This window comes from Mobula hypostoma, chromosome 21 (genome assembly GCF_963921235.1).
Source record: "Mobula hypostoma chromosome 21, sMobHyp1.1, whole genome shotgun sequence".
NCBI classification, from domain to species: Eukaryota; Metazoa; Chordata; class Chondrichthyes; order Myliobatiformes; family Myliobatidae; genus Mobula; species Mobula hypostoma.
The window spans coordinates 14,315,069-14,342,488 of NC_086117.1; the positions used below are offsets into that span (position 1 = coordinate 14,315,069).

Sequence of the window (27,420 nt, forward strand, 5' to 3'; positions counted from 1 at the left end):
TTCAATCTTTCTCTGTAGCTCACTTTCTGAAGTCCCGGCAACATCCTTGTAAACCTTCTCTGCACTCTTTCAACCTTATTAATATCCTTCCCGTAATTTGGTGACCAAAACTGCACATAATAGTTTAGTCTTTGCTTCTATGCAGGTAGGAAGAAGACAGTCAAGTGATCAGATTTCTCGAAATGCAGTCTAGGCATTCCTTAGTGGTCAAGTGTGTTAGAACCCCTGGTGTTGCCAGTTATATGCTGATGATAATTGGGCAGAGATTTCTTTAAACAAGGCTGTCTGCAGTTCCCAACTATGATTTGAAATGCTTCGGGGTGGGCTGCTTCTTGTTTAGTGGTGACAGTATTTAATATCTCGAGTACCTGATTAATTTCGGCTTTTGGCAGTTTGTAAACTGCAGTCAGAAACACGGATGAGAACTCTTTGTAAGTAGAACAGTCATCGCTTTACATAGAAAACCTACAGCACAATACAGGCCCTTCAGCCCACAAAGTTGTACCAAACATGTCCCTACCTTAGCAATTACTAGGCTTACCCATAGCCCTCTATTTTTCTAAGCTCCATGTACCTATCCAAAGTGTCTTAAAAGACTCCATCGTATCCACCACCACCAACATTGCCAGCAGCCCATTCCACTCACTCACCACCCTCTGCCTAAAAAACTTACCCCCGACATCTCCTCTGTACCTACTCCCCAGCACCTTAAACCTGTGCCCTCTTGTGTTAGCCATTTCAGCCCCGGGAAAAAGACTCTGACTATCCACACGATCGATGCCTCTCATCATCTTATACACCTCTATCAGGTCACCTTTCATCCGCCGTCGCTCCAAGGAGGAAAGGCCAAGTTCATTCAACCTGTTTTCATAAGGCATGTTCCCCAGTCCAGGCAACATCCTTGTAAATCTCCTCTGCACCCTTTCTATGGCTTCCACATCCTTCCTGTAGTGAGGTGACCAGAACTGAGCACAGTACTCCAAGTGGGGTCTGAACAGGGTCCTATATAGCTGCAGCATTATCTCTCAGCTCCTAAATTCAATTCCACAATTAATGAAGGCAATTGCACCATATGCCGCCTTAACCACAGAGTCAACCTGCGCAGCTGCTTTGAGCGTCCTATGGACTCAGACCCCAAGATCTCTCTGATCCTCCACACTGTCAAGAGTCTTACCATTAATACTATATTCTGCCATCATATTTGACCTACCAAAATGAACCACTTCACACTTATCTGGGGTGAACTCCATCTGCCACTTCTCAGCCCAGTTTTGCATCCTATCAATGTCCCGCTGTAACCTCTGATACACGATCCACAACATCTCCAACCTTTGTGTCATCAGCAAACTTTATTAGCCCATCCCTCCACTTCCTCATCCAGGTCATTTATAAAAATCACAAAGAGTAAGGGTCCCAGAACAGTTCCCTGAGGCACACCACTGGTCACCGACCTCCATGCAGAATATGATCCGTCTACGACCACTTTGCCTTCTGTGGGCATGCCAGTTCTGGATCCACAAAGCAACGTCCCCTTGGATCCCATACCTCCTTACTTTCTCAATAAGCCCTGCATGGGGTACCTTATCAAATGCCTTGCTGAAATCCATACACACTACATCTACTGCTCTTCTTTCATCAGTGTGTTTAGTCACATCCTCAAAAAATTCAATCAGGCTCGTAAGACACAACCTGCCCTTGACAAAGCCATGCTGACTATTCCTAATCATATTATACCTCTCCAAATGTTCATAAATCCTGCCTCTCAGGATCTTCTCCATCAACTTACCAACCACTGAAGTAAGACTCACTGGTCTATAATTTCATGGGCTATCTCTACTCCCTTTCTAGAATAAAGGAACAACATCCGCAACCCTCCAATCCTCTGGAACCTCACCTGTCCCCATTGATGATGCAAAGATCATCGCCAGAGACTCAGCAATCTTCGCTGTCACCTCCCACAGTAGCCTGGGGTACATCTCATCTGGTCTCTGTGACTTATCCAACTTGATGCTTTCCAAAAGTTCCAGCACATCCTCTTTCTTAATATCTACATGCTCAATCGAATGGTTAGATGCTTCAGGTGGGAGGAACAAGAGTGCAACCAAGCCACCACATTCGAGCACCACCAAGTGTTTATCATGAAACACAGACCCCCCACCTTTTCCTTCTCCAAATCAGCCATCCAGTTCATCCTGTGTATCCAAAGCCTTCAGGTCTTACCGACATATCTGGCATGACCAGAGTGAGTCGTGTCTCCATGAACCACAGAACGTAGCAATTCCTTATTTCCCTCTGATACAACAATCTTGTCCTTGGGTTTTTAGTTTTATTCTTCAGTGGCTATACATTTGCTAACAAGATGCTGGGTAGAGGAACTTTAAATGATCGGCCCTTCAGTCTGGCTTGGAGTCCTCCCTTCTGGCCATGGCAATGTACCTTTGTCTGTTTAAAGGTGCAATACCTACTTGCTTTGAGAGTTAAGTCTGCCGAGTCCTGCAGAAGATCGTGTAAATGCTAGCTCAAAGTATCTTGCTTAAAGGGAAATTTTGCACTGCAGATTTTAACATGTTCCTGTGGTTCACCAGCACTGTCTTGAAAATGCGCCTTAACTGTTTATTCAATGGCCTTTCTCAAGTTATTACAAGAGAAAATAAGGGGTGCTAGAATTGGGTCGTCTTCCTGCGTGCTCATATAAACATCCTGTAAGGGACAAGTGTTAGAGGAACCTTTATTCTTTCCTTATCCAGGATGAACAGTGGCGTGGAGAAGTGCTAAGAGAAAACTTACGACAACAAGAAGATCGGCTAAAGGTTGGTAAATGTCTATGGTAAAATTATTTTTATATAATAATGACAATACTGCTAGTATTTGTAAACAATGATAACTTCAAATATCTAAATTCATTTTTGAGATGTGTATCACTAATCTTCAAAACAGTACTTTCAGGGGTTGAAGTTCATTACTGATAATTTGCTTTCTCTTGTTTCCATTCCATCTGAGAATAGTCATAATTTCATAAATGTTCTTCCATCTTCAGTGTTAAAAATAATGAATTATCTTTGAAAGTGAAAATGCTGAGAAGAATAACGAGAAACTGAACATCAGGAGCTTACATTGATGATTTTCACTTAAGTTCAAAATAAATTTATTATCAAATTGCATATATATCACCATATACTACCCTGAAATTTATTTTCTTGCAGGCATACTGAATAAATCCATAAAAGAATAATAACCATGATAGAATTAATGCATGACTGTACCAATAAGTCTTTCAACCAGTGTGCAAAAGACAACAAACTGTGCAAATACAAAAAGAAAGAAATAACTATATATAAATAAACAATAAACATTGAGAACATGAGATGACTAGACTTTGAAAGTGAGTCTGCAGGTTGTGGGAACATTTTGGTAATGGGGCAAGTGAAGTTTATCCCCTATGGTTTAAGAGCTCGATGGTTGAGGAGTAAATACTGTTCCTGAACTTGGCTGTGCGGATTCTGAGGATCCTGTACCACCTCCTTGATGGCAGCAACAAGATGAAAGCATAACCCAGGTGGTAGGGATCCCTGATGCTGGGTGCTGCTTTCCTGTGACAGCATTTTCGGTAGATGTGCTCAGTGGTGGGGAGGGCTTTACTGTGATGGGCTTTGCCATAACCACTACTAGGAGTTGAGGATGCCATCGTCTACCTGCTGAATCGTGTCTACGCCCACCTGGACAAGCCAGCGAGCACCGTGAGGGTCATGTTTTTTGACTTCTCCAGTGCGTTCAACACCATCCGTCCTGCTCTGCTGGGGGAGAAGCTGACAGCAATGCAGGTGGATGCTTCCATGGTATCATGGATTCTTGATTACCTGACTGGCAGACCACAGTACGAGTGCCTGCAACACTGTGTGTCCGACAGAGTGATCAGCAGCACTGGGGCTCCACAGGGGACTGTCTTGTCTCCCTTTCTCTTCACCATTTACACCTCGGACTTCAACTACTGCACAGAGTCTTGTCATCTTCAGAAGTTTTCGGATGACTCTGCCATAGTTGGATGCATCAGCAAGGGAGATGAGGTTGAGTACAGGGCTATGGTAGGAAACTTTGTCACATGGTGTGAGCAGAATTATCTGCAGCTCAATGTGAAAAAGACTAAGGAGCTGGTGGTAGACCTGAGGAGAGCTAAGGTACCGGTGACCCCTGTTTCCATCCAGGGGGTCAGTGTGGACATGGTGGAGGATTACAAATACCCGGGGATACGAATTGACAATAAACTGGACTGGTCTAAGAACAGTAAGGCTGTCTGCAAGAAGGGTCAGAGCCGTCTCTATTTCCTGAGGAGACAGAGGTCCTTTGATATCTGTTGGACGATGCTGAGGATGTTCTATGAGTCTGTGGTGGCTAATCCTATCATGTTTGCTGTTGTGTGCTGGGGCAGCAGGCTGAGGGTAGCAGACACCAACAGAATCAACAAACTCATTCATAAGGCCAGTGATGTTGTGGGGATGGAACTGGACTCTCTGATGGTGGTGTCTGAAAAGAGGATGCTGTCCAAGTTGCATGCCATCTTGGACAATGTCTCCCATCCACTACATAATGTACTGGGTGGGCACAGGAGTACATTCAGCCAGAGACTCATTCCACCGAGATGCAACACAGAGCGTCATAGGAAGTCATTCCTGCCTGTGACTATCAAACTTTACAACTCCTCCCTTGGAGGGTCAGACACCCTGAGCCAATAGGCTGGTACTGGATTTATTTCCTGGCACAATTTACATATTACTATTTAACTATTTATGGTTTTATTACTATTTATTATTTATGGTGCAACTGTAACGAAAACCAATTTCCCCCAGGATCAATAAAATAGGACTATGACTACTTCTTGTAGAATTTTCTGTTCAGGGGCATTGGTGTTTCTGTACCAAGATGTGATGCAGCCAGTTAATATACTCTCCACCGCACATCTATAGAGGTTTGTCAAAGTTATAGATGTCATACTGAATCTTTGCAAACTTCTAAGGAAGCAGAGGTGCTGCTGTGCTTTCTTTGTAATTGAAAGTTACATGCTGGACCCAGGACAGGTCCTCTGAAATGATAACACCGAGGAATTTAAAGTTACTGACCCTCTCCACCTCTGATGTGCACAGACTCACAGACCTCAGGTTCATCCTCTTGAAGTTAATAATCAGCTCTTTAGGTTTGCTGACATTGAGTAAGAGAGTGGTGTTGTGGTACCATTCAGCCAGAATTTCAATCTCCCTACTCTATGCTGATTCATCCCTACCTCTGATTCGGCAATGACAGTGGTCTTGTCAGCAAACTTACAGAAGGCAGTATTGAGGCCCATATCTTGAAGCTTGTTGATTAATTTTGAGCGGATGATAGTATTGAATGTCGAGTGTGGTCAATAAAGAGCATCCTGATGTATGCATCTTTGCTGTGTAGGTGTTCCAGGATTGAGTGAAGAGCCAATGAAATGGCATCTGCTGTGGACCTGTTGCGCCAGTAGGAGAGGATCCAAGTCGCTTCTCAGGCAGGAGTTGATGTGTTTAATCACCAACCTCTCAAAAACACTTTATCACTGTGGATGTAAGTGCTACTGGACAAATAGTCATTGAGTCTGGTGGTTACCTAAGACTGTCGAAGCAAGAGATTAAAGATCTCAGTGAACACTCAAGCCAGTTGATTAGCATGGGTCTTTAGTACTTGGCCAGGTGCCCTGTCTGGACCCAATGCTTTTTATGGATTCGCCTGACTGAAGGCTGCTCATACATCAACCTCAGAGATTGAAATTACAGGATCTTTGGGAGCAATGGGAGTTTGTGATGGTTTCTCCATGTTTTGATGGCCAAAGCGGGCATAGAAGGCTTTGGGCTGATCTGGAAGTGAAACCCTGTTGGGGTCTATGTTGCTTGATTTACCTTTATAAGAAGTGATAGCATTCAGGCCCTGCCACAACTGTTGAGCATCCTTCATTGACTCAAGTTTAGACAAGAATTTCCACTTCACTCATGAGATGACTTTCCAGAGATCATACCTGGACCTCTTGTAGCTTTCTTGATTATGAGATTTGAATGTCTTTGATCTGGCCCTCAGCAGATTGCGGATCATCGAGGGCTTCTGGTTGATTTTGTGGAGACACACTCATTTACAATTGTTTTTATAAGTCCACAGATGAATCCTTGAATACAGCCTGGTCCACCAATTTGAAGCAACCCCAAGACCGCTGCTCTTCCTCCAGTGCCACCTCTTTGTTATGCTTATCGCTGGAGCCTTGCTCTTTAGGCTCTGCCTGTATGCAGGTAGGAGGAGGACAGTCAAGTAATCAGATTTCCCAAAATGCAGTCTAGGCATGGAAATGTAGGCATTCCTTATCTTAGTATATCAATGATCTAGTGTTTTGGAACCTCTGATGCTACAAGTTATATGCTGATGGTAATTGGGCAGGGATTCCTTCAAACAAGTTTGGTTGAAGTCCCTGACTATGATTTGAAATACGTCGGGATGGAATGTTTCTTGTTTAGTGTCGGCATCATGTAGCATCTCAAGTGCTTCATTGTAGTTGGCCACTGGTGGTATGTACACTGTCAGGATTATGGAGGAGAGCTCCCTAGGTAAATAGAATAGACATTTGACTATTAGGTGTTCAAGGTTGGGAACACGAGTTCAACAAAACCACTACATTGTAGCACCATCAAGAATTTATTATGAAACACATACCTTCAGCTTTTGTCTTTAACGAATTAGCAGTTCAGTCCATCCTGTAAATTGAGAAGCCTTTAGGTCTGATTCCCAGATCTGGCATGCTGGCAGCAATCCATGTCTTGGTTAAACATAGAACACAACAATCTCTCATTTCTCTTTGATATAACAATCTTGCCCTCAGGTCCTCAATGTTGTTCTCCAATGACTGCATATTTGCTGACAAGGAGTTGGGTAGAGGGAGACTCATTCCTCTATATTTCTGTCTGGCTTGGAGTCCGCCCCCACCCCCCCGCCTTACTTCTGGCCATGGTGATGAACCTTTGTCCACTTGCTTGCTTGAGAATTACTTCCAAGTACTTCAGAAGATCGTGATATCTGTAGTTCATTAAGTCAATTTAAAAATATACTTGCATGTTTCCATGTCCCTTTTTAATCATCAGGAAACATTTTTGAAAAGACCATTCCTCTTGAAACTTCTGATTATCGAGTATCATATTAAGCACCTCATACAATGGGATGTGCTTAATCACAATTGGTGTGATTGTCAGGGAAGCCCAAGAAAGCAGAAATTGCACCAGAATCAAGGATCAATGATCAACTTTACTTGCCATATATATTTACGTCTGCTGTGGTGTGTTGGTCAGCGTTTGACATGTAACAAAGAGCAACAGCATTCAGCTCTTCAGAATTACATATAATTCTTCAGTATTTACATATAGTTCTTCATATGAAGAATTATATGTAAATAGAAAGTTAAAGTACATGTATAGAATAAAATGGGCATAAATACCAGCTTGCATTTACAATGTAAACAGCATTATAAAGAGTGGTTTAAAGTGTTTGCAATGTCGTGACAGGGGTAATAGATAGAGAAGGGTGAGGGGTAATTAAAATTGTTGATCAGATTAACTGCCTAGAGATGAAACTTCTAAAATGGCATGAAGTTTTTGGTTTAATAGCCCTATAGAGCTTTTCAGAAGGGATCTTTTGGAAAAAGCAGTTTGCTGGATGGGTAGAGTCTGCTATGATTTTTTTTTCCCCTGCCTCCTCCTTTGTCCCAGATGCACACAAGTCCTGCAGTGATGGTAAGCTGCAGCCAGTGACCTTTTCTGCTGACTGCAATGTACACTGAAAAGTAATTTAACAAAGTTTTATATTACTGATCTTAAGAACATCTACTTTTAATAAGTCGGTTTGTCATTGTTAATCAGTTTTTCTGTTGTTTAGGCACAGATTCGTCAGTGCATGTCAGAACAAGCTGAAGCACTCTGTAAACGAAGGCAGCAGACACAGGGTAATCTGACAAACCTGAGAAGGCGAGTGGATGCCCTGGATGAACTTGTTACCAGCATGAGTGTAAACTCATCTCATCATTATCAGACTGATGGCACAAGTAAGGTAGGTAGCAAAATGTAGCAATGAAAGACTTGCAAACTAACTAAGGCTATATTAGCAAGAAAAAGCAATGAAAGATCGACTCAAGGTTTTATTGAAGGGAGAAACAGTCGTGTCCAATGATCTGTCTTCAACTAATAAACTATAACACTACAATAGTAGTTTTAGGAATTCAGGAATGTGAATCAAGCAGCAATGGAAATGTGATTCACCAATCCCATTTCAAGATGTTATTTGAAGACGATGATGTTAGGACATTGCTACTTTTGTCCTTCTGAGTGGTGAAGTTTGAGAGGTGCCAGTCAAGTTAAACAAACTTTAAGTTGTTTGAGTACATCCTGCATGACATATTGCAACTGTGTTGTCCTGATGATGAAAGTACTTCAGTAAAAGGAGCACAAATCAAATGTCCTCTTTTCTTCTTGATGTCACTGTGGCTACATTAATCCATTTGGTGAGAATTCTTTTGCAGTCCTGATGAGTTATACAGAGCCTGCAACAGGCTGCTTCAATATGTTCAGAATGGAGCTAAATGCTCTTGAATCTGCAGCAAATGACCTCATTAAATTATGATGAAGGAAAGATTATTGATGAAATGGTTGAAGATAGTTAGGCCAAGGACACATCCCTGAGAAATTTCTTGAATGATACCTTGTGTTGATTTAGGGGTATGCTCGTATATAAAATTATAAAACAATCCAGACATGTACTTTCCGTAACTAGCTTGATAGGCACAGTAAACATTTTGAAACGTGTTTTTGATTTATGTTGATGAAACTACAAAAAACTTCGTCTTTTATATCAGCCACTGGCAAAAAATCCCATTTTGACATTTTGGATTCAATTTTCCCCTCTTTTAATGTTCATTTCTTGCATCAAAGTCTTGTTGAAGATACCTGTTATGTTTTTAAAAAAATATACAAAACATTAAATCACAAATCACTTTTTTCCTCATCTTCATCATTTATATTCTTAAACCTTTTGACCACTTCTTTTGACTCCTATCTTTGCTTTATCTCTGGGAGCTTTTTCCTTCTAGTTCTGCTGTTCTATATGTTGATCTGTTAAATGTTTGAGTAATTGTGTACATTTTCATATATGCAGCATGCATGGGTTCCCTTTGTTTTTTTACCATCATTATAACTCATTGTAATTACCTAAATGGAAAAAAAAAACAAATAGACATTTTGTAGTAACGAGCTAAGCCAAAACAGTCTTGAAAAATACCGAGTGGCTGTCTGTGGAAATGTCGGTTATTCAACAAATATTAGTGCTACATAAATAATTAATTTTTTAAAAAAGCATTATTTCTGTTATGACCACTTTCTTTGTAATTTCTCCTATTCACATTTTCATTTCTGCAACAGTACTGAAAATGTTCTTGATTAAGTTACAAATTACATTCTGTATGACTGTGATAATCGATAAACACAGAAGGGGTGCATTCAGCCAATTACTGCCCGACTCAGAACAATCCCATTCCTCCAGTGATTTCCCTGTAACCTATTCTCTCACATCAGAATCAGAATTGGGTTTATTATCACCGGTATGTGACATGAAATTTGTTAGCTTAGCAGCAGCAGTTCAATGCAATACATAATCTAGCAGAGAGAGAAATAATAATAATATTAATAAATAAAATAAAACATAGTAGTTTCATAGTCATAGTCATACTTTATTGATCCCGGGGGAAATTGGTTTTCGTTACAGTTGCACCATAAATAATAAATAGTAATAAAACCATAAATAGTTAAATAGTAATATGTAAATTGTGCCAGAAAATAAGTCCAGTACCAGCCTATTGGCTCAGGGTGGTCTGACCCTCCAAGGGAGGAGTTGTAAAGTTTGATGGCCACAGGCAGGAATGACTTCCTATGACGCTCTGTGTTGCATCTCGGTGGAATGAGTCTCTGGCTGAATGTACTCCTGTGCCCACCCAGTACATTATGTAGTGGATGGGAGACATTGTCCAAGATGGCATGCAACTTGGACAGCATCCTCTTTTCAGACACCACCATCAGAGAGTCCAGTTCCATCCCCACAACATCACTGGCCTTATGAATGAGTTTGTTGATTCTGTTGGTGTCTGCTACCCTCAGCCTGCTGCCCCAGCACACAACAGCAAACATGATAGGATTAGCCACCACAGACTCATAGAACATCCTCAGCATCGTCCAACAGATATCAAAGGACCTCTGTCTCCTCAGGAAATAGAGACGGCTCTGACCCTTCTTGCAGACAGCCTTACTGTTCTTAGACCAGTCCAGTTTATTGTCAATTCGTATCCTCGGGTATTTGTAATCCTCCACCATGTCCACACTGACCCCCTGGATGGAAACAGGGGTCACCGGTACCTTAGCTCTCCTCAGGTCTACCACCAGCTCCTTAGTCTTTTACACATTAAGCTGCAGATAATTCTGCTCACACCATGTGACAAAGTTTCCTACCGTAGCCCTGTACTCAGCCTCATCTCCCTTGCTGATGCATCCAACTATGGCAGAGCCATCAGAAAACTTCTGAAGATGACAAGACTCTATGCAGTAGTTGAAGTCCGAGGTGTAAATGATGAAGAGAAAGGGAGACAAGTCAGTCCCCTGTGGAGCCCAAGTGCTGCTGATCACTCTGTCGGACACACAGTATTGCAAGCACACGTACTGTGGTCTGCCAGTCAGGTAATCAAGAATCCATGATACCAGGAAAGCATCCACCTGCATTGCTGTCAGCTTCTCCCCCAGCAGGGCAGGGCAGATGGTGTTGAACACACTGGAGAAGTCACAAAACATGACCCTCACAGTGCTCGTTGGCTTGCCCAGGTGGGCATAGACACGGTTCAGCAAGTAGACGATGGCATCCTCAACTCCTAGTCGGGGCTGGTAGGGGAACTGGAGGGGATCTAAGTGTGGCCTGACCATAGGCCGGAGCAGCTCCAGAACAAGTCTCTCCAGGGTCTTCATGATGTGGGAGGTCAATGCCATCGGTCTGTAGTCATTGAGGCCGCTGGGGCATGGCGTCTTTGGCACAGGGATGAGGCAGGACGTCTTCCACAGCACAGGAACCCTCCGGAGCCTCAGGCTCAGGTTGAATACATGACGAAGTACTCCACATAGCTGAGGGGCACAGGCTTTGTGCACCCTGGTACTGACACCATCCGGTCCTGCAGCCTTGCTTAGGTTGAGACATTTCAGCTGTCTTCTCACCTGTTCAGCTGTGAAGCCCACTGTGGTGGTTTCATGTGGGGAAGGGGTATGGTCATGAGAGCAGGGTGGGGGACTGTGAGGAGGCATAGGAGGGGGGAGTGGAATATATGTTGATTGGGGGCCGACAACAGATGGCTCATGTGGGGGATGGGCAGGGGCCACAATGTCAAATCTGTTAAAGAACAGGTTAAGTTCGTGACCCTGTCCACACTGCCTTCAGCTCCTCTGTTGCTAGTTTGCCAGAACCCAGTGATAGTCCTCATCCCTCTTCAGGCCTCTCTCATTTTGTTCTGCTGGAGTTTCCACTCAAGCTTCCTCCTGTACCTGTCTTTAGCCTCCCTGATCCTGACTTTCGGGTCTCTCTGTATTGCCTTCAGCTCCTCCCTATTTCCATCTCTAAACGCCCTCTTTTTAGCGTTCAGGATGTCCTTAATGTCCTTTGTTACCCATGGCTTGTTATTTGAATAACAAAGGACAGTTCTTGTCAGAACATTGCAGTCCACACAGAAGTTGGTGTAATCAGTGATGCACTCTGTGAGCCCATCAATATCCTCTCCATGTGGTTCACAGAGTGCCTGCCAGTCTGTCACCTCAAAACAACCCTGGAGCACCTCATAAGCCCCCTCCGACCATTTTCTCACTGTCCTCGAGGTTGCAGGTTTACTCTTCACCAGAGGCACGTAGCAGGGTTTTAGATGCACCAGGTTGTGATCTGACCTTCCCAGTGGGGGGAGGGGAGAGGAGCTGTATGCATCCTTAACGTTAGTGTACATCAAATCCAGAGTCCTCTCCCCTCTGGTTGTACAGCTCACATACTGCGTGAAGTTGGGCAGTGTTCTAGCCATGGTAACATGGTTGAAGTCACCCGAGATGGTAATAAGGGCACTCAGGTGCTGGGTTTGTAATCTGGCTATGACGGTGTAAATGATGTTACACGCCGACGTCGGGTTGGCAGAGGGAGGGATGTACACAACAAACATAATAAATAAACAAGTAAATCAATTACTTATGTTGAATAATTTTTTTAATGTGCAAAAACAGAAATACTGTATATTTTTTTAAAAAGTGAGGTAGTGTCCAAAGCTTCAATGTCCACTTAGGAATCAGATGGCAGAGGGGAAGAAGCTGTTCCTGAATCGCTGCGTGTGCCTTCAGGCACCACACCCCAAAGATGTCCTGGGTACTTTGTAGGCTAGTGCCCAAGATGGAGCTGACTACATTTACAACCTTCTGCAGCTTCTTTTGGTCCTGTGCAGTAGCTCCTCCATACCAGACAGTGATGCAGCCTGTCAGGATGCTCTCCACTGTACAACTATAGAAGTTTATGAGTGTATTTGTTGACATGCCAAATCTCTTCAAACTCCTAATGAAGTATAGTGCTGTCTTGTCTTCTTTATGACTACATCAATATGCTGGGACCAGGTTAGATCCTCAGAGATCTAGACGCCCAGGAACTTGAAGCTGCTCACTCTCTCCACTTCTGATCCTTCTGAGGACTGGTATGTGTTCCTTCATCTTACCCTTCCCGAAGTCGACAATCAGCTCTTTCGTCTTACTGACGTTGAGTGCCAGGTTGTTGCTGCGGCACCACTCCACTAGTTGGCAGATTTCACTCCTGTACGCCCTCTCGTTGCCACCTGAGATTCTACCAACAATGGTTGTATCGTCAGCAAATTTATAGATGCTATTTGAGCTATGCCTAGCCACACAGTCATGTGTATAGGGCGAGTAGAGCAGCGGGCTAAGCCACACCCCTGAGGTGCGCCAGTGTTGATCGTCAGCGAGGAGGACATGTTATCACCAATCCGCACAGACTGTGGTCTTCTGGTTAGGAAGTTAAGGATCCAATTGTAGAGGGAGGTACAGAGGCCCGGGTTCTGCAACTTCTCAATCAGGATTGTGGGAATGATGTCTCTTAAACACACCCAAACCAGCAATAACCCCACCAGTCAATTAAATCAATTACACCATGAGCGATTTACAACAACCAATTGACCTAAGAGTTTGCATAACCCTGGGAACTAGTTAAAAGCAGAAAAGGCTTGAGATTCTCATCAGGTGAGACAGCAGTTGTGGAGAGAGAAACAGAGTTGCAGGGTTATCAATCTGAAACATTAACTCACTTCTTCTTTCCTTAAAAGTTGTTTGACATGCTGAGTGTTCCCAGCATTTCTGTTTTAATTTTGTACTTACAGAATTTTTTTTTGCTTTTTGCTTTACATATTCAATCTGTAAAGTTATAGCTTCACCACGTTACTTCATTTGATCTCTTCCCAGTTTCTAACTCATATTCTCTGATTTTTGCCATGTTCCTTGACTGGCAACCATTCCTAGTGGACCAGTAGTTTCTTATATCTAAATATATGGAAGACCAAAGCCTGGGTACTTGGACCAATTTGTGGTCGTATTTGGCTGACAGAATACAAGACTGACGTCCTGTTTTAATATATGAACCATCTATCTGTCTCTGAAACCCACTTGCCCATGCTACCTGTAGAGGTGATTTTTGCTCTTCTGATGGATCTCCTTCATCCTTCATAAATTTTATCTCATTGAAGGATTTGCTCCCTTTTGCTAACTTGATCCAAACCTATTCACCCTTTTCCCTGTGTTTGCTGACTTATACTAACTCAGTACAGCAAAATTTCAACTTGAAATTTTAAAATCTAATATATGCTTTCCGTTGCCTTACAGTGCAAATAGCTCCAGCCTTACAAACATCCAAGATCTCTATATACCTTCATTTCTACTGCACATCCATGATTTTAATCTCTATCAAGACTGCCTTTGCCATGACACTCGGGATGGGTGGTGATGTGTTAGTATTGTTCATCAAACTCAAAATCAAATTTTGAGTCTGGACTCCAGTATTCCCTTCCTATGCCTCTCTGCATATACCACTCTTAAAACTCACCACTTTGTTTAAGCTATTGCTGAAGTTTTGTTCATCTATTAATATCTCCTCATATGGCATAGCTAAGTACCATTTCATATTGTTTCTGTGAAGCATCATATGAAGAAAGACTGGATGAACTGGGCTTGTACTCGTTGGAATTTAGAAGATTGAGGGGGGATCTGATTGAAACATATAAGATTCTAAAGGGATTGGACAGGCTAGATGCAGGAAGTTTGTTCCCGATGTTGGGGAAGTCCAGAACGAGGGACCACAGTTTGAGGATAGAGGGGAAGCCTTTTAGGACCGAGATTAGGAAAAACTTCTTCACACAGAGAGTGGTGAATCTGTGGAATTCTCTGCCACAGGAAACAGTTGAGGCCAGTTCATTGGCTATATTTAAGAGGGAGTTAGATATGGCCCTTGTGGCTACGGGGGTCAGGGGGTATGGAGGGAAGGCTGAGGTGGGGTTCTAAGTTGGATGATCAGCCATGATCATAATAAATGGCGGTGCAGGCTCGAAGGGCCGAATGGCCTACTCCTGCACCTATTTTCTATGTTTCTATACACACAACAGATTCTGGAAATCTTGAGCAACACAAAATGCTGGAGGGGCTATGGAGGGGGAATAAACAGTCAACATCAGGTCCTGATGAAGAGCCCCAGCCCAAAGCATTGATTGTTTATTCCCCTCTGTAGATGCTGCCTGACTTGCTGAGTTTGTTCAGCATTTTGTATACATGTCATACATTTTGCAATGTTGATAGAGCTGTATAAATTCAAGTATTCTTGTCTTTCAGGTTTCACTCCACAGAATATCCCAGTCGCCATCCAGGAGACCAGCCGAAAGATTTTTACAGGGAAAGCATTCCCATTTGCTTGGTACTGAACAAGTTTCAGGTAAACAAGGGATGAGTTATGTATTTTTTCAATACCCACTTTCCCAGTTGCCTTTCTACACAAAATCTGACTGACATTTAAATGAGATTCTACAGCAATAAAAGATGTAACTAGAAATATTTATTTCAAGGGAAATTTTTATCCAGATTAAATTTTTAGTCATATAATTTGTACCAATAAAGATGCTTGATACAACAGTAGCCTATATTTCTATTAAAAAAAATTATCTGCACCCAGAACTGAACTTTCTGCCCTGTGACTGTGCATATTTAATCTGTAAAGTTACAGCTCCACCACGTCACTTCATTTGATCTCTTCCCAGTTTCCAGCTCTTTTTTTTTTATTTTGCCATGTTCCTTGACTGGCAACCATTCCTAGTTTCTTACATCTAAATATCCTGTCTGCTTTTGCAAACATGGATGTCCCTAACTTCCGTAGAGATGCCTGTCATCATTGTGCACCTGCAATCAGATATTGAACACTACTACGGAGCACAAATGTTTGTTGTTTCTCAGCATTCAGGTTGGAGAGTTTACCTTTTGAACAGGTTCAGTTACTCCCATTTATATTTTCATGGAGAGATTCTACTGCACAGAAAATAAGTAAGTTACAGATAATTTAGATCTTAAATTAACTACCCTTGTCTTGTGCTTTAACTTAATGATAATTATTCTTAATAAACCTTTTGATTACACTTGATTCTACTCCAACTAATCCTCAAAACCTATCAGTGGGATTGACAATTGGCAAAACTCTGATCAGAAGAGGGGATTGGGACCTGATGGGCTGAATGACATGGTATCATTATTATTAAAGCAGGAAGCAGACCACAGGAAAGTGGTTTAAAGGTATTTTGTTACATTTGTTACATGTTTAATAGCAGGGTAACATTGGCAGACAGAAATTTCAGTAAATATTTGGATGATCTGATAGATTTCTGGTAGGCTCATTAACCTTGAATAAAGTTCAACACTGCTGAAAAAACATTTCAACTTTTAAAGTCAGCACAATTTTCAGTTATTTAATTTAAATAAAAATAATGTTTGAGTTTTCTTAGAAACAGTCTGTATCACAATTTTCTGTAAAGCATATCTCCTTTTCTGATGGAATCTCATACTGTGAGAGGTGATCTTTTCCTCCAGGATGTTTTCTTTCATATTTAAGCCATTTTTTTCAGCAGTAACAAAGTGACCCACTTCCATTAATTAACAATTGATGCCAACATTAGACTCGGTGGAGGGGGGGGTGGGGTGGAGGTTGGTGTGGGGTGGAATAAAAAGGCCCATGCGGAAGGAACAACAAATTTTACATAGGAACATAGAAACATAGAAAATAGGTGCAGGAGTAGGCCATTTGGCCCTTCGAGCCTGCACCGCCATTCAGTACGATCATGGCTGATCATCCAACTCAGAACCCTGTACCTGCCTTCTCTCCATACCCCCGATCCCTTTAGCCACAAGGGCCTTATCTAACTCCCTCTTAAATATAGCCAGTGAACTGGCCTCAACTGTTTCCTGTGGCAGACAGTTCCACAGACTCACCACTCTCTGTGTGAAGAAGTTTTTCCTCATGTCGGTCCTAAAAGGCTTCCCCTTTATCCTCAAACTGTGACCCCTCGTTCTGAACTTCCCCAACGTCGGGAACAATCTTCCTGCATCTAGCCTGTCCAATCCCTTTAGAATTTTATACGTTTCAATCAGATCCCCCCTCAATCTTCTAAATTCCAGAGAGTATAAGCCTAGCCGATCCAGTCTTTCATCATATGAAAGTCCTGCCATCCCAGGAATCAATCTGGTGAACCTTCTTTGTACTCCTTTTGACAGTTTTTATCTTTAGTCTCTCAGTCCTGTTAGAGATTTAAGATTTGGATGTGGTGCCACCACATTGATTAGGTTGCCATGTGAACAGAGATTGAAATACAGGTTTCCCCCGCCATCCGAAGGTAAAGCGTTCCTATGAAACAGTTTGTGAGCCGGAATGTCGTAAAGCGAAGAAGCAATTACCATTTATTTATTATGGGAAAATGTTGTGAGCGTTCGCAGACCCAAAAATAACCTACCAAATCATGCCAAATAGCACATAAGACTTAAAATAACAGTAACATATAGTAAAAGCATGAATGATATGATAAATACACAGCCTATATAAAGTAGAAATACTTTCCCACAATCATTGCCTGCACTGTTGTCCGTAGCGAAAATCTCATGCAAGTGCCGTCAGCAAAAACACGGCGCAAGCGCTCTCGGTGGAAAATCTCACGCAAGCGCTGTTGGCAAAAACACTCCTCCAGTAACCTTTAAACTATGAAAAAAGGAGGGAGAGAGAAACCAAGGAATTATAGACCGCTAAGCCTGCCATCGGTGGTGGGGAAAATGCTAGAGTCAGTTATCAAAGATGTGATAACAGCACATTTGGAAAGTGGTGAAATTATCGGACAAAGTCAGCATGGATTTGTGAAAGGAAAATCATGTCTGACGAATCTCAGAATTTTTTGAGGATGTAACTAGTAGAGTGGATAGGGGAGAACCAGTGGATGTGGTATATTTGGATTTTTAAAAGGCTTTTGACAAGGTCCCACACGGGAGATTAGTGTGCAAACTTAAAGCACACGGTATAGGGGGTATGGTATTGATGTGGATAGAGAATTGGTTGGCAGACAGGAAGCAAATAGTGGGAATAAACGGGACCTTTTCAGAATGGCAGGCAGTGACTAGTGGGGTACCTCAAGGCTCAGTGCTGGGATCCCAGTTGTTTACAATATATATTAATGACATGAGGGAATTAAATGCAGCATCTCCAAGTTTGCAGATGACACGAAGCTGGGCGGCAGTGTTAGCTCTGAGGAGGATGCTAAGTGGATGCAGGGTGACTTGGATAGGTTAGGTGAGTGGGCAAATTCATGGCAGATGCAATTTAATGTGGATAAATGTGAGGTTATCCACTTTGGTGGCAAGAACAGGAAAACATTATTATCTGAATGGTGGCCGATTAGGAAAAGGGGAGGTGTAATGAGACCTGGGTGTCATTATACACCAGTCATTGAAAGTGGGCATGCAGGTGCAGCAGGCGGTGAAAAAGGCAAATGGTATGCTGGCATTCATAGCAAGAAGATTCGAGTACAGGAGCAGGGAGGTACTACTGCAGTTGTACAAGGCCTTGGTGAGACCACACCTGGAGTATTGTGTGCAGCTTTGGTCCCCTGATCTGAGGAAAGACATTCTTGCCATAGAGGGAGTACAAAGAAGCTTCACCAGATTGATTCCTGGGATGGCAGGACTTTCATATGATGAAAGATTGGATCGACCAGGCTTGTACTCTCTGGAATTTAGAAGACTGAGGGGGGGATCTGATTGAAACGTATAAAATCCTAAAGGGATTGGACAGGTTAGATGCAGGAAGATTGTTCCTGATGTTGGGGAAGTTCAGAACGAGGGGTCACAGTTTGAGGATAAAGGGGAAGCGGGGAAGCCTTTTAGGACGGAGATGAGGAAAAACTTCTCCACACAGAGTGGTGAATCTGTGGAATTCTCTGCCACAGGAAACAGTTGAGGCCAATTCATTGGCTATATTTAAGAGGGAGTTAGATACGGCCCTTGTGGCTAAAGGGATCAGGGGGTACGGAGAGAAGGCAGGTACATGGTTCTGAGTTGGATGATCAGCCATGATCATACTGAATGGTGGTGCAGGCTCGAAGGGCCGAATGGCCTACTCCTGTACCTATTTTCTATGCTTCTATGAAGCTGCCAAATCATACTAAATAACATGTAAAAATACACAGCCTATATAAAGTGGAAATAATGTATGTACAGTGTAGTATCACTTACGGGAATCTGGAAGACAGCTTGCTGAGCACACTGATGATGGTGTGTTAGACAGTCGTCGGAGTTTGGGTGGTGCAGCGGCCCCCACCCTCCGGGCAGCGACCCGATACCGATTCACGAAGCATGCAGCGGTACAGCGGTAGCCGGGAGGCACACAGCACATTTTAAGAAAAAAGCGGAAATAAACAAGCTAATTAATTAGGTGCCGCCCGGCACGTAATTGTTGGCCCAGATCAGAGGTGATTGCCAATTGCATCGCCTCTGATCTGGGCCGACAATCACATGTTGGGCGGCACCTAATTAATTAGCATGTTTATTTCGGCTTTTTTCTGAAAGATGCACTGTGTGCCTCACGGCTACCGCTGCATTCTCCACGAATCGGTATCTGTCCGCGGCCTGGAGGTTGGGGTGGTGGGACACTGGGGTGTCATCTCGTCATCGTCTGTTTCCATTAGGGCAGGCAGCTCATCTTCTCTTATGACTGCCTACCTCGATGTCGAAGGTCAAGGTTCATCGTCTGCTGTGGCTGATGTGGAAGGTTTGCTTGACTGCTGAGCCTCGTGCAACTTTCTATCATACAGTTCTTTGTAAGCACTCAAACCATCCTGCAAATATCCCCTAAACCTACGTACCCTTTCAAAATTAAAGTCGTACTTTATCATTGCAGCAAAAATCTCACGCAGTTGCTTCACGTTCAGTTCGCTGCTGCATTCGGTTTTGATTGTTATCCTTTCCTCTTCCAATTGCATCAGCTCTTCATCTATCAGTTCTTGGTCATGGGATGCAAAACCTCTTCAACATCATCTTCATCAGCTTCCACCAGCCAAACTCATGTTGTCCTTACTTCGTTCACCATGATCAAAAGGCTTAATTATGTCTAGTTTTACGCTGAGTGTAACACCCTTATGAGCTCTTGTAGGCTTTTCTGATACCTCAGAACTCATCTTGCAAACAGCTGCTCACAGGCACGTGTTTAAGCAATGCCGTTCTGAATCCGGGAAAGAGCGGCTGCTCGGGGTGCACGCTGTCTTTTATCGCGCACTGTTTTTTTTTCGTAACAGTGAAAACACCTTCTGTTAGTGAAAGCAGGGAATTAATGTAGGTCTTTCGTAACAGTGAGGTTTCATAAAGCGAACGTTCAAAAAGCAGGGGACACCTGTACAGTGCTGCCATGCTCTTCATCTGCAAGGCTTTTTCTCCGTGCATGGCTCTTGGATTAGGAGGGGGTTTAGGAAGTGTGGATATCAAAGAAAGGATTGGTGTTCAAAGATCAGTTTCCTGTGAGAAAAGTAATGCAAAAGGAGTTCAGGGGTGTAATTGGTTAAAGTGTGGTGACTTAGTGGCAGTGGAGTAAAGGCCCAAGGATTACTTCAAGGATCTGACCACGGCTACTGTGGCTCCCGTCAGAGAAAATGCGTTGTACTCTGAGGCATCTGTTGAGTTGTCTTTAGACTGGAGAAGGTGTGACAAAGGACAGATTCAGCTGTCACTGTTTGCCCAATGGACGTCATGACAGCTGAGTCTCTACTTTGCCACACCTTCTCCAGTATGAGGACAACTCAACAGATGTCTCAGAATGCAAAGCATTTTTTCTGACACCCCACATTCATATCCAGGTCTGTTGCCCATGTCAGAGAAAATGCTTCGCAGTCTGAGGCATCTGTCACTGCAAATGTAACTAAAATTTTGTTCTTTCTTTTTTGCACTGTGTTCATATATTTTATCTTCACATAGAGATGCAGATACCATAAGGGTGAAATTTAATCCATATCTCAAAACTTTTGTATAATGGTATGTGAATTCATTTCAGGGCGAATTTGCATTACTCAAATGACTATAACTTGGAGTTGCATGTAACAATGTGTGAAATTGAATAGTTTAATATTTCAGCACAAAAATAGAATTGAGGTGTTTAATATAGTAGCTGAGCTTGATGCAAGTGTGCCAATGTGTAGGATTATTAAGTCTTATCTAGAATCAATTACAGTACTATCAGTAGTTGACAACATACGCACCTTTCGGTAAATGCAGTCGATGTGATGAAACCAATTCTGGGAAGTATTTTAGTCTAGTAATGATTAAAGCATATGGCATTCACTAGAAAATACAATATTAATAATAAATCTAAAGACTATCTAAACACTAGCACCAAGTAGCACTAATCAATATTACAGAGACACATTTTGACTCGTACCTCACTTCTAATTGGAATTTTGACCATAAGTTTTAGAGCAGTTTGATTTAAGTTTTTGTTGGTGTGTTTTATGAATACATTTTACAATTATTAAAGAGTAATTTGCTTTAAAGTATTTAGAAAACATGCAATCAACATGAAATAATTTTACATCACCTTTTTTCTCAAAAATGTTTGAACTTTAGAATTAGAAATTTAAAACTAACAATCACATTTATGGTGGTATTGAAGCACAGTATGTGTGGAGCATGTTGCTTTCATTCACAAGCCACTTTGCAACAGTGCTGTAGTTTGATCTGCACCTGTTTTTGGGTCATGTGTGGGATCGCTGCATAGGTCCCCTGAACTTCCAGGTGGGTAGCACCTTACTGGGGTTAAATGAACCTGTGCATACTATGTATCATATCCAATGGGTATCTTCAATGAGGCATTAAACTAATGCCTATTCAGTGATACAGGCATTGTGAAAGACGATATTGGAGTGCTCATGATATGAAAGCCGTTAATCCTTCAACTAAATATCACTTAGAAGAGAAACATTTTCCTTCTCGTTGATGGGACATAGCAGTTTGTTACATGGATGTGGCATTTGTCTAAATTATAGCACTTCATAAAATTTGGTAAATTGGTTTATAATTGTCGCATGTATTGAAATATAGTGGAAAAACTTTGTTTTCATGCCATACGGATCATTTCATCATATTGAGGTAGTACAAGTGAAAGGCACAGAATATTGTGTTAGTTGTACAGAAAGTTCAATGCAGACAGACAATAAAGTGCAAGGCCATGACAAGGTAGATTATGAAGTCAAGAGTCCACCTTATATCGGGGAAGCCTGTCTTATGACTGCAGGATAGGAGCTGTCTTTGAGCCTACTGTGCGTCCTTTCAGACTTCTGTATTTTCTGTCTTATGTAGAAGGAGGAGTGGTAGAAGAGAGAATGCCCAAGGTACACAAGGGTCTTTGATTATATTGGCTTCTTTACTGAGGCAGTGAGAAGTGTAGCAGAGTCCATGGAGGAGGGGCTTCATAAATAGTACATTTAGTTTGATATGTGTGATAAATTATGATTTTCATTTTATGTTTTACAGAAGACAGTTGGTAGTATTGCAGGGCAGTTTGAACAATGAAGGGACTTCACCAGCCACAAAGTAGACAAGGAAACTGATCTACCTCAATTATTTCAATCTCTTGTGGATCCTCATTTAGCAAAGCTACAGAGTGTGGCCTTGTGCATACTGTTTCCGTTTTATTACAATTGTTATTAAAGTACCAGGTGCCATATTGTTCATCAAGCAGACCATTGCAGGTATTTTGGGATTTTTTTTTAAAGAATTTATCCCAGCTACTGTTTTAAAATTTGGATATTTAAATTTAGCATTATTTTTATGCAATTACACAGTCTTGTTTCATATCTGCACAGTATGTTTGTACATTGTTTTTATATAAATATTGTATATGTACATGTCTGTAAATTTTGCATTTTATCTTTTTCATTAATAAAGATTAATCTAAATACTGTCATATCTTATTTCAGTACAAGTTAGCAAATCTATCACTCATTCATAGGTGGAGTATAGTGATGTTTTACTGTATTAAGATGGTGTTACATACCCCGTAACTGGGTTGCCAAACCAGCAGAAATGGACCACTAGTTGGAGTCTTGTTTACTAGAAACTAATAAAGTTTTATTAAAGAAATAAGTAACACAGTACTCTAATCATAAGGATATAAATGCAACAGGTTAGCAATGATAAAACACACATGTACACAGAACTAGGGTAATAGGAATCAACCAAGCTCTATCGCAGTCTAGGGGTAAAATGATCAGTCTTAAGTGATGCAGAGTTCAGTTCAGCTTAGTACAGTTCGCAGTAATTGCTGTTGTGCCGTTGGAGAGAGAGAGAGATGCAAATTTGATTCAGGCAGACCTTTGATGTTCACAGGTGGTTTCGTGCGGACCCTTTTATGTCTTCTATCCCGCTGTGGTCACCGACTGTGACCCCTCCGTTCCGGATACGACCATTCTTCTGCGGTGAACCCGACACCCAGGCAAAGACGGACACACACACCAGGTTCCCACCGATCGTACCTTTTCACCCTGTGAGCCTATGGTTGGTTCCCGCGAACTGGACCTCCAAACTCCCACCACTTGTGGGGGCACACCGCTCTTTCCAGGGGTCTTGTTATCTCGTGATCTCATGGTGTGTGTCTAGCAAACCTGTTCTTTTTATCCCCCTGCTGGGGAATCACCTGTCCATCAAACTTCAAACAGTTCAGGTTCAAAGCAACCGGTCTGTCAATATTCTGAATTGTTTCTTTTCCGTTATCTCTCTCTCTCTCCTCTCTCATTAACATTTTGAACATTTCTCCATTGTCTCCCTTATCTCTCTCATCAGCATCAATCGTCTGATAACTTGGTTTGGCGTCACAATGGTTATATAGTAGAATATAGTTGTGGGGTTAATGCTGAGAGATATGCTGCTACTACCACTTTCCAATCTCAGGAAATGTATCTAAATATTCATATCACTTTGGCCAGTCAAAGATAATTGCTTTGGGATTTCTGTTAAAAATCATCTGCACCTACATTTAGGGAAGCTGTCTTAATTTCAAATATCAAAAGAAGTTCAAGAATACATCCTGAATTTTCTAGATACTTTTGAAATTTTGAGAATTGATCTGAAATGTGATGCACACAAACATGGTTTTTACTTGTCTATTGAGAGCATTGCTATATGGATCAAAGCATTGTAACTGTATAATGTGTTACTTAAGGATATGGTAAAATGCAAATGTCCCTAAGGATCCAGTTGTATTGCTTTGCAATTTTGAACTGATTATCTCAGTAACTGATGTAGCTTAGTTAAGTAACTGATCCATTTACTTTTGATTAATTGATAAGTAAAACAGACTTAGATTTTGGTTCTGAGAAACTAGTAAAAGGAATTTTTCCCCAATTGTTTGAAGTTTCAACCGAAAAAAAAATGTTGAAGGATTTTGGATGCTAAAGAAAATAAGTGCTATCTGATCTATGTACTAGATTTAAAGTACAGGATATTACTGAAGTTATTTCTAATACCTGAGAATATACAGTACTGCTTTTGAATGTTTATGCTAAGTATAATTGTGCACAGCAGAAATGAGTAGATTGTTTAGGGAGCACATGAAGAGGTTCTGAATAAGTTTGTCCCATTGAGATGGTAAGAGCAGGAAGCATACTTAAATTTTAAGAAGCAAAGATCCGACAAGGTTCTTGAATTATAAGCCATGAAAGAACTTAATAAGGGACTTGGGAGAGCTAGAATGGGATATGAGAAAGCCTTTGCAAATAGAATTAAGGAAAACTCCAAGGTGTTCCACATATGTCATAGTCGGGAACTTCAACCAGGCTTGTGTGAAGAAAATCCTGCCCAATTATTACCAGCATATAACCTGTAGCATCAGAGGACCCAACATATTAGACCACTGTTACATTAAGATAAGTTGCCCACTGTTCCTTGCCTAGACCGCATTTCAGTAAATTGGATTACCTGGCTGCCCTTCTACCTGCATACAAGCAGAAGCTAAAGAGCAAAGTTCCAGAGATTAGGACAACAAAGAGGTGCTTGCAGAAAGCAGAGGAGCGGCTCTGCGATTGCTTCGGGTCAGTGTACAATCACTCATCTAGGGATCTGAATGAATACACCATGGCTGTAATGGGCTTTATTAAAACAGCTGAAGATGAGTGTGTCCCCACTAAATCATTCAGAGTCTTCCCCAATTAGAAGCTCTTGAAGAGTCATGAGATCTGAAATCTGCTGAGAGCCAGATCAGAGGTATTTAAGTCTGATGACCAAGAAAGTTTCAACAGGTAACAACTCCTCAACTGATAAAAGTGTACAAGATAATGAGGGGCATTGAATGTGTGGATAGAGGCTTTTCCCTAGGGCTGAAATGGCTAGCACGAGAAGGCATAGTTTTCAGGTGCTTGGAAGTAGGTACAGAGGAGATGTTGGGTAAGTTTTTTACACAGAGGGTGGTGAGTGCATGGAATGGGCTGCTGGCAGCGGTGGTGGAGGCAGAAATGATAGGGTCTTTTAAGAGATTTCTGGATGGATACATGGAGCTTAGAAAAATAGAGAGCTATGAGTAAGCCTAAGTATTTCTTAGGTAAGGCCATGTTTGGCACAGCTTTGTGGGCTGAAGGGCTTGTGCTGTAGGTTTTCTATGTTTCTAGGTCTAGGTACAATCGGAAAGACATCTAGCCAAAGTGGCAATTCCGGACTAAACATGGATCAACAAAGGATGTTCAACAGTGTGGCATGGCCTGGATGCTATCACTTCTTATATAGTTAAAGCAAGTGACAGGTGACAATAGGGCTTTGCTTCCAGTTGAGCACAATGCCTTCTGTGCTCACTTTGACTGTCAAAATATGGAGGAACCATCACAAACTCCCACATCCCCCCCCATTGATCCTGTGATTACAATCTCTGAAGCTGATGCGTGAGCTGCCTTCAGGAGAGAGAACCAATGAAAAGCATTCAACCCAGACGGGGTACCTGGCCATGTACTAAAGATGTGCACTGATCAACTGGTTGGTGTGTTTACTGAGATCTTTAAGCTCTCACTTCAGCTGTGTGGTACATACACCCTGCTTCAAGCAGGTTTCAATTGTACCAGTCCAAAGAAGAGCATGTGACTTGCCTCAATGATTATCTCCCAGTAGCACTTAGAACACTTTATCATAGTGGATATGAGAGAGTGGTAATTAAACATATCAGTTCCTGCCTTAGACGCGACTTAGATCCACTCCTGTTTTCCTGCTGGAGCAACAGCTCCACAGCAGATGCCATCTCATTGTTCTTCCCTCACCCCTGGAACATCTGGACTTCAAAGATGCATACACCAGGATGCTTTTTATCAATTACTGCTCAGTATTCAATACCATCATCCCCTCAAAACTAATCAATAAGCTCCAAGACATTGGCCTCAATACTTCCTCGTGCAATTGGATCCTGGATTTCTTCACTTGCAGACAGCAGTCAGTTCAGATTGGCAACAACATCTCCAAATCTCCATCAGCACAGGTGCACCACTAAGCTGTGTGCATAGCCCCTAGCTTTAATCACTTTACGCTTCTTACTATGTGGCTCAGCACAGCTCCAATGCTATATTCAAGTTTGCTGATGACACCACTGTCATGGGCTGAATCAAAGGTGGTGATGAATAGCATATAGGAGGGAGATTGAAGATCTGGCTGAGTGGTGTCATCATAACCTCACCCTCTATGTCTGCAAGACCAAGGAACTGATATAGACTTTAAGGAGAAGGAAACCAGAGGTTCATGAGGAGGAGAGGGTTAGCAACTTTAAATTCCCAGGTGTTACTATTTCAGAGGACCTGTCCTGGGCCCAGCACTTGCAAAGAAAGCACGGCAGCACCTGTAATTGCGGAGATTCGGCAAGACGTCTAAATCAAACTTCCATAGATGTGTAATGGAGAGTATATTGACTGGCTGCATCACAGCCTGGAATGGAAATGCCAATGCCCTTGAGCAGAAAATCCTACAAAAAAGTAGTGGATATGGCCCAGTCCATCACAGGTAATGCCCTTCCAACCATTGAGCACATCTATAGTACGTGAAACACTGTCATCAGGAAAGGAGCATCTATCATTAGGGTTCCCCCCCCACCCCCCATCACCACCCAAGACATGCTCTCTTCTTGCTGCTGCCATCAGAAAGAAGGTATAAGAGCCTCGGGACTGGCATCACCAGGTTCAGGAATACTTACTACCCCTTAAGCATCAGACTCTTGAACCACAACTTCATTTGCCCAGTCATTGAAATGTTTCCAAAACCAATGGACACAATTTCAAGGACTATTCATCTCATGTTCTCAATATTTATTGCTATTTATTTATATTATTGTGTCTTTGCATTTGCTCAGTTTGTTGTGTTCTACACTTGGGTTGAATGCCCTAATTGGGCAGTTTTTCATTGATTCTGGAACAGTTATTCTATAGATTTGTTGTCTACCCACAAGAAAATGAATCTCAGGATTGTATGTAGTGACATATACTATATGTACTTCGATAATAAATTTTACTTTGGACTTTATTTTGAACACACATGAAGAATGGGATGACTAGAGTGAGGGTAGGATTGATCAAGGATAAAGGGGGAAACGTGCCTAGAGTCGGAAGAGGTAAGCGAGTCCTTAATGAATATTTTGCTTTAGCATTCACCAGCGAGAGTGCCCTTGACAAATGTGAGGTCAGCATAGGACAGGCTAATGTTGAAGTTAAGAAAGGGGCATTGTTGGGGCTTTTGAAAAACATTA

At 42.1% G+C, this 27,420-nt stretch overlaps 1 protein-coding gene across 11 annotated transcripts in view; it reads left to right on the forward strand.

The window, feature by feature from the left end:
- Positions 1–22,559, forward strand: part of cntrl (centriolin) — a 121,685-nt gene extending 99,126 nt beyond the window's left edge. For 9 of the 11 annotated variants that reach the window (XM_063073454.1, XM_063073457.1, XM_063073456.1 and 6 more), the window contains 4 exons: positions 2,748–2,810; positions 7,924–8,094; positions 14,982–15,081; positions 22,188–22,559. In XM_063073454.1, the coding sequence (XP_062929524.1) occupies positions 2,748–2,810; positions 7,924–8,094; positions 14,982–15,081; positions 22,188–22,201 (348 nt within the window). In that variant the 3' untranslated portion in view covers positions 22,202–22,559. Of the gene's footprint in view, positions 1–2,747; positions 2,811–5,436; positions 5,581–6,158; positions 6,294–7,923; positions 8,095–14,981; positions 15,082–22,187 lie in introns of those variants that run through there. The other 2 variants (XR_010021206.1, XR_010021207.1) reach the window with 2 other exon arrangements.
- The last annotated feature ends 4,861 nt before the right edge of the window (positions 22,560–27,420 follow it).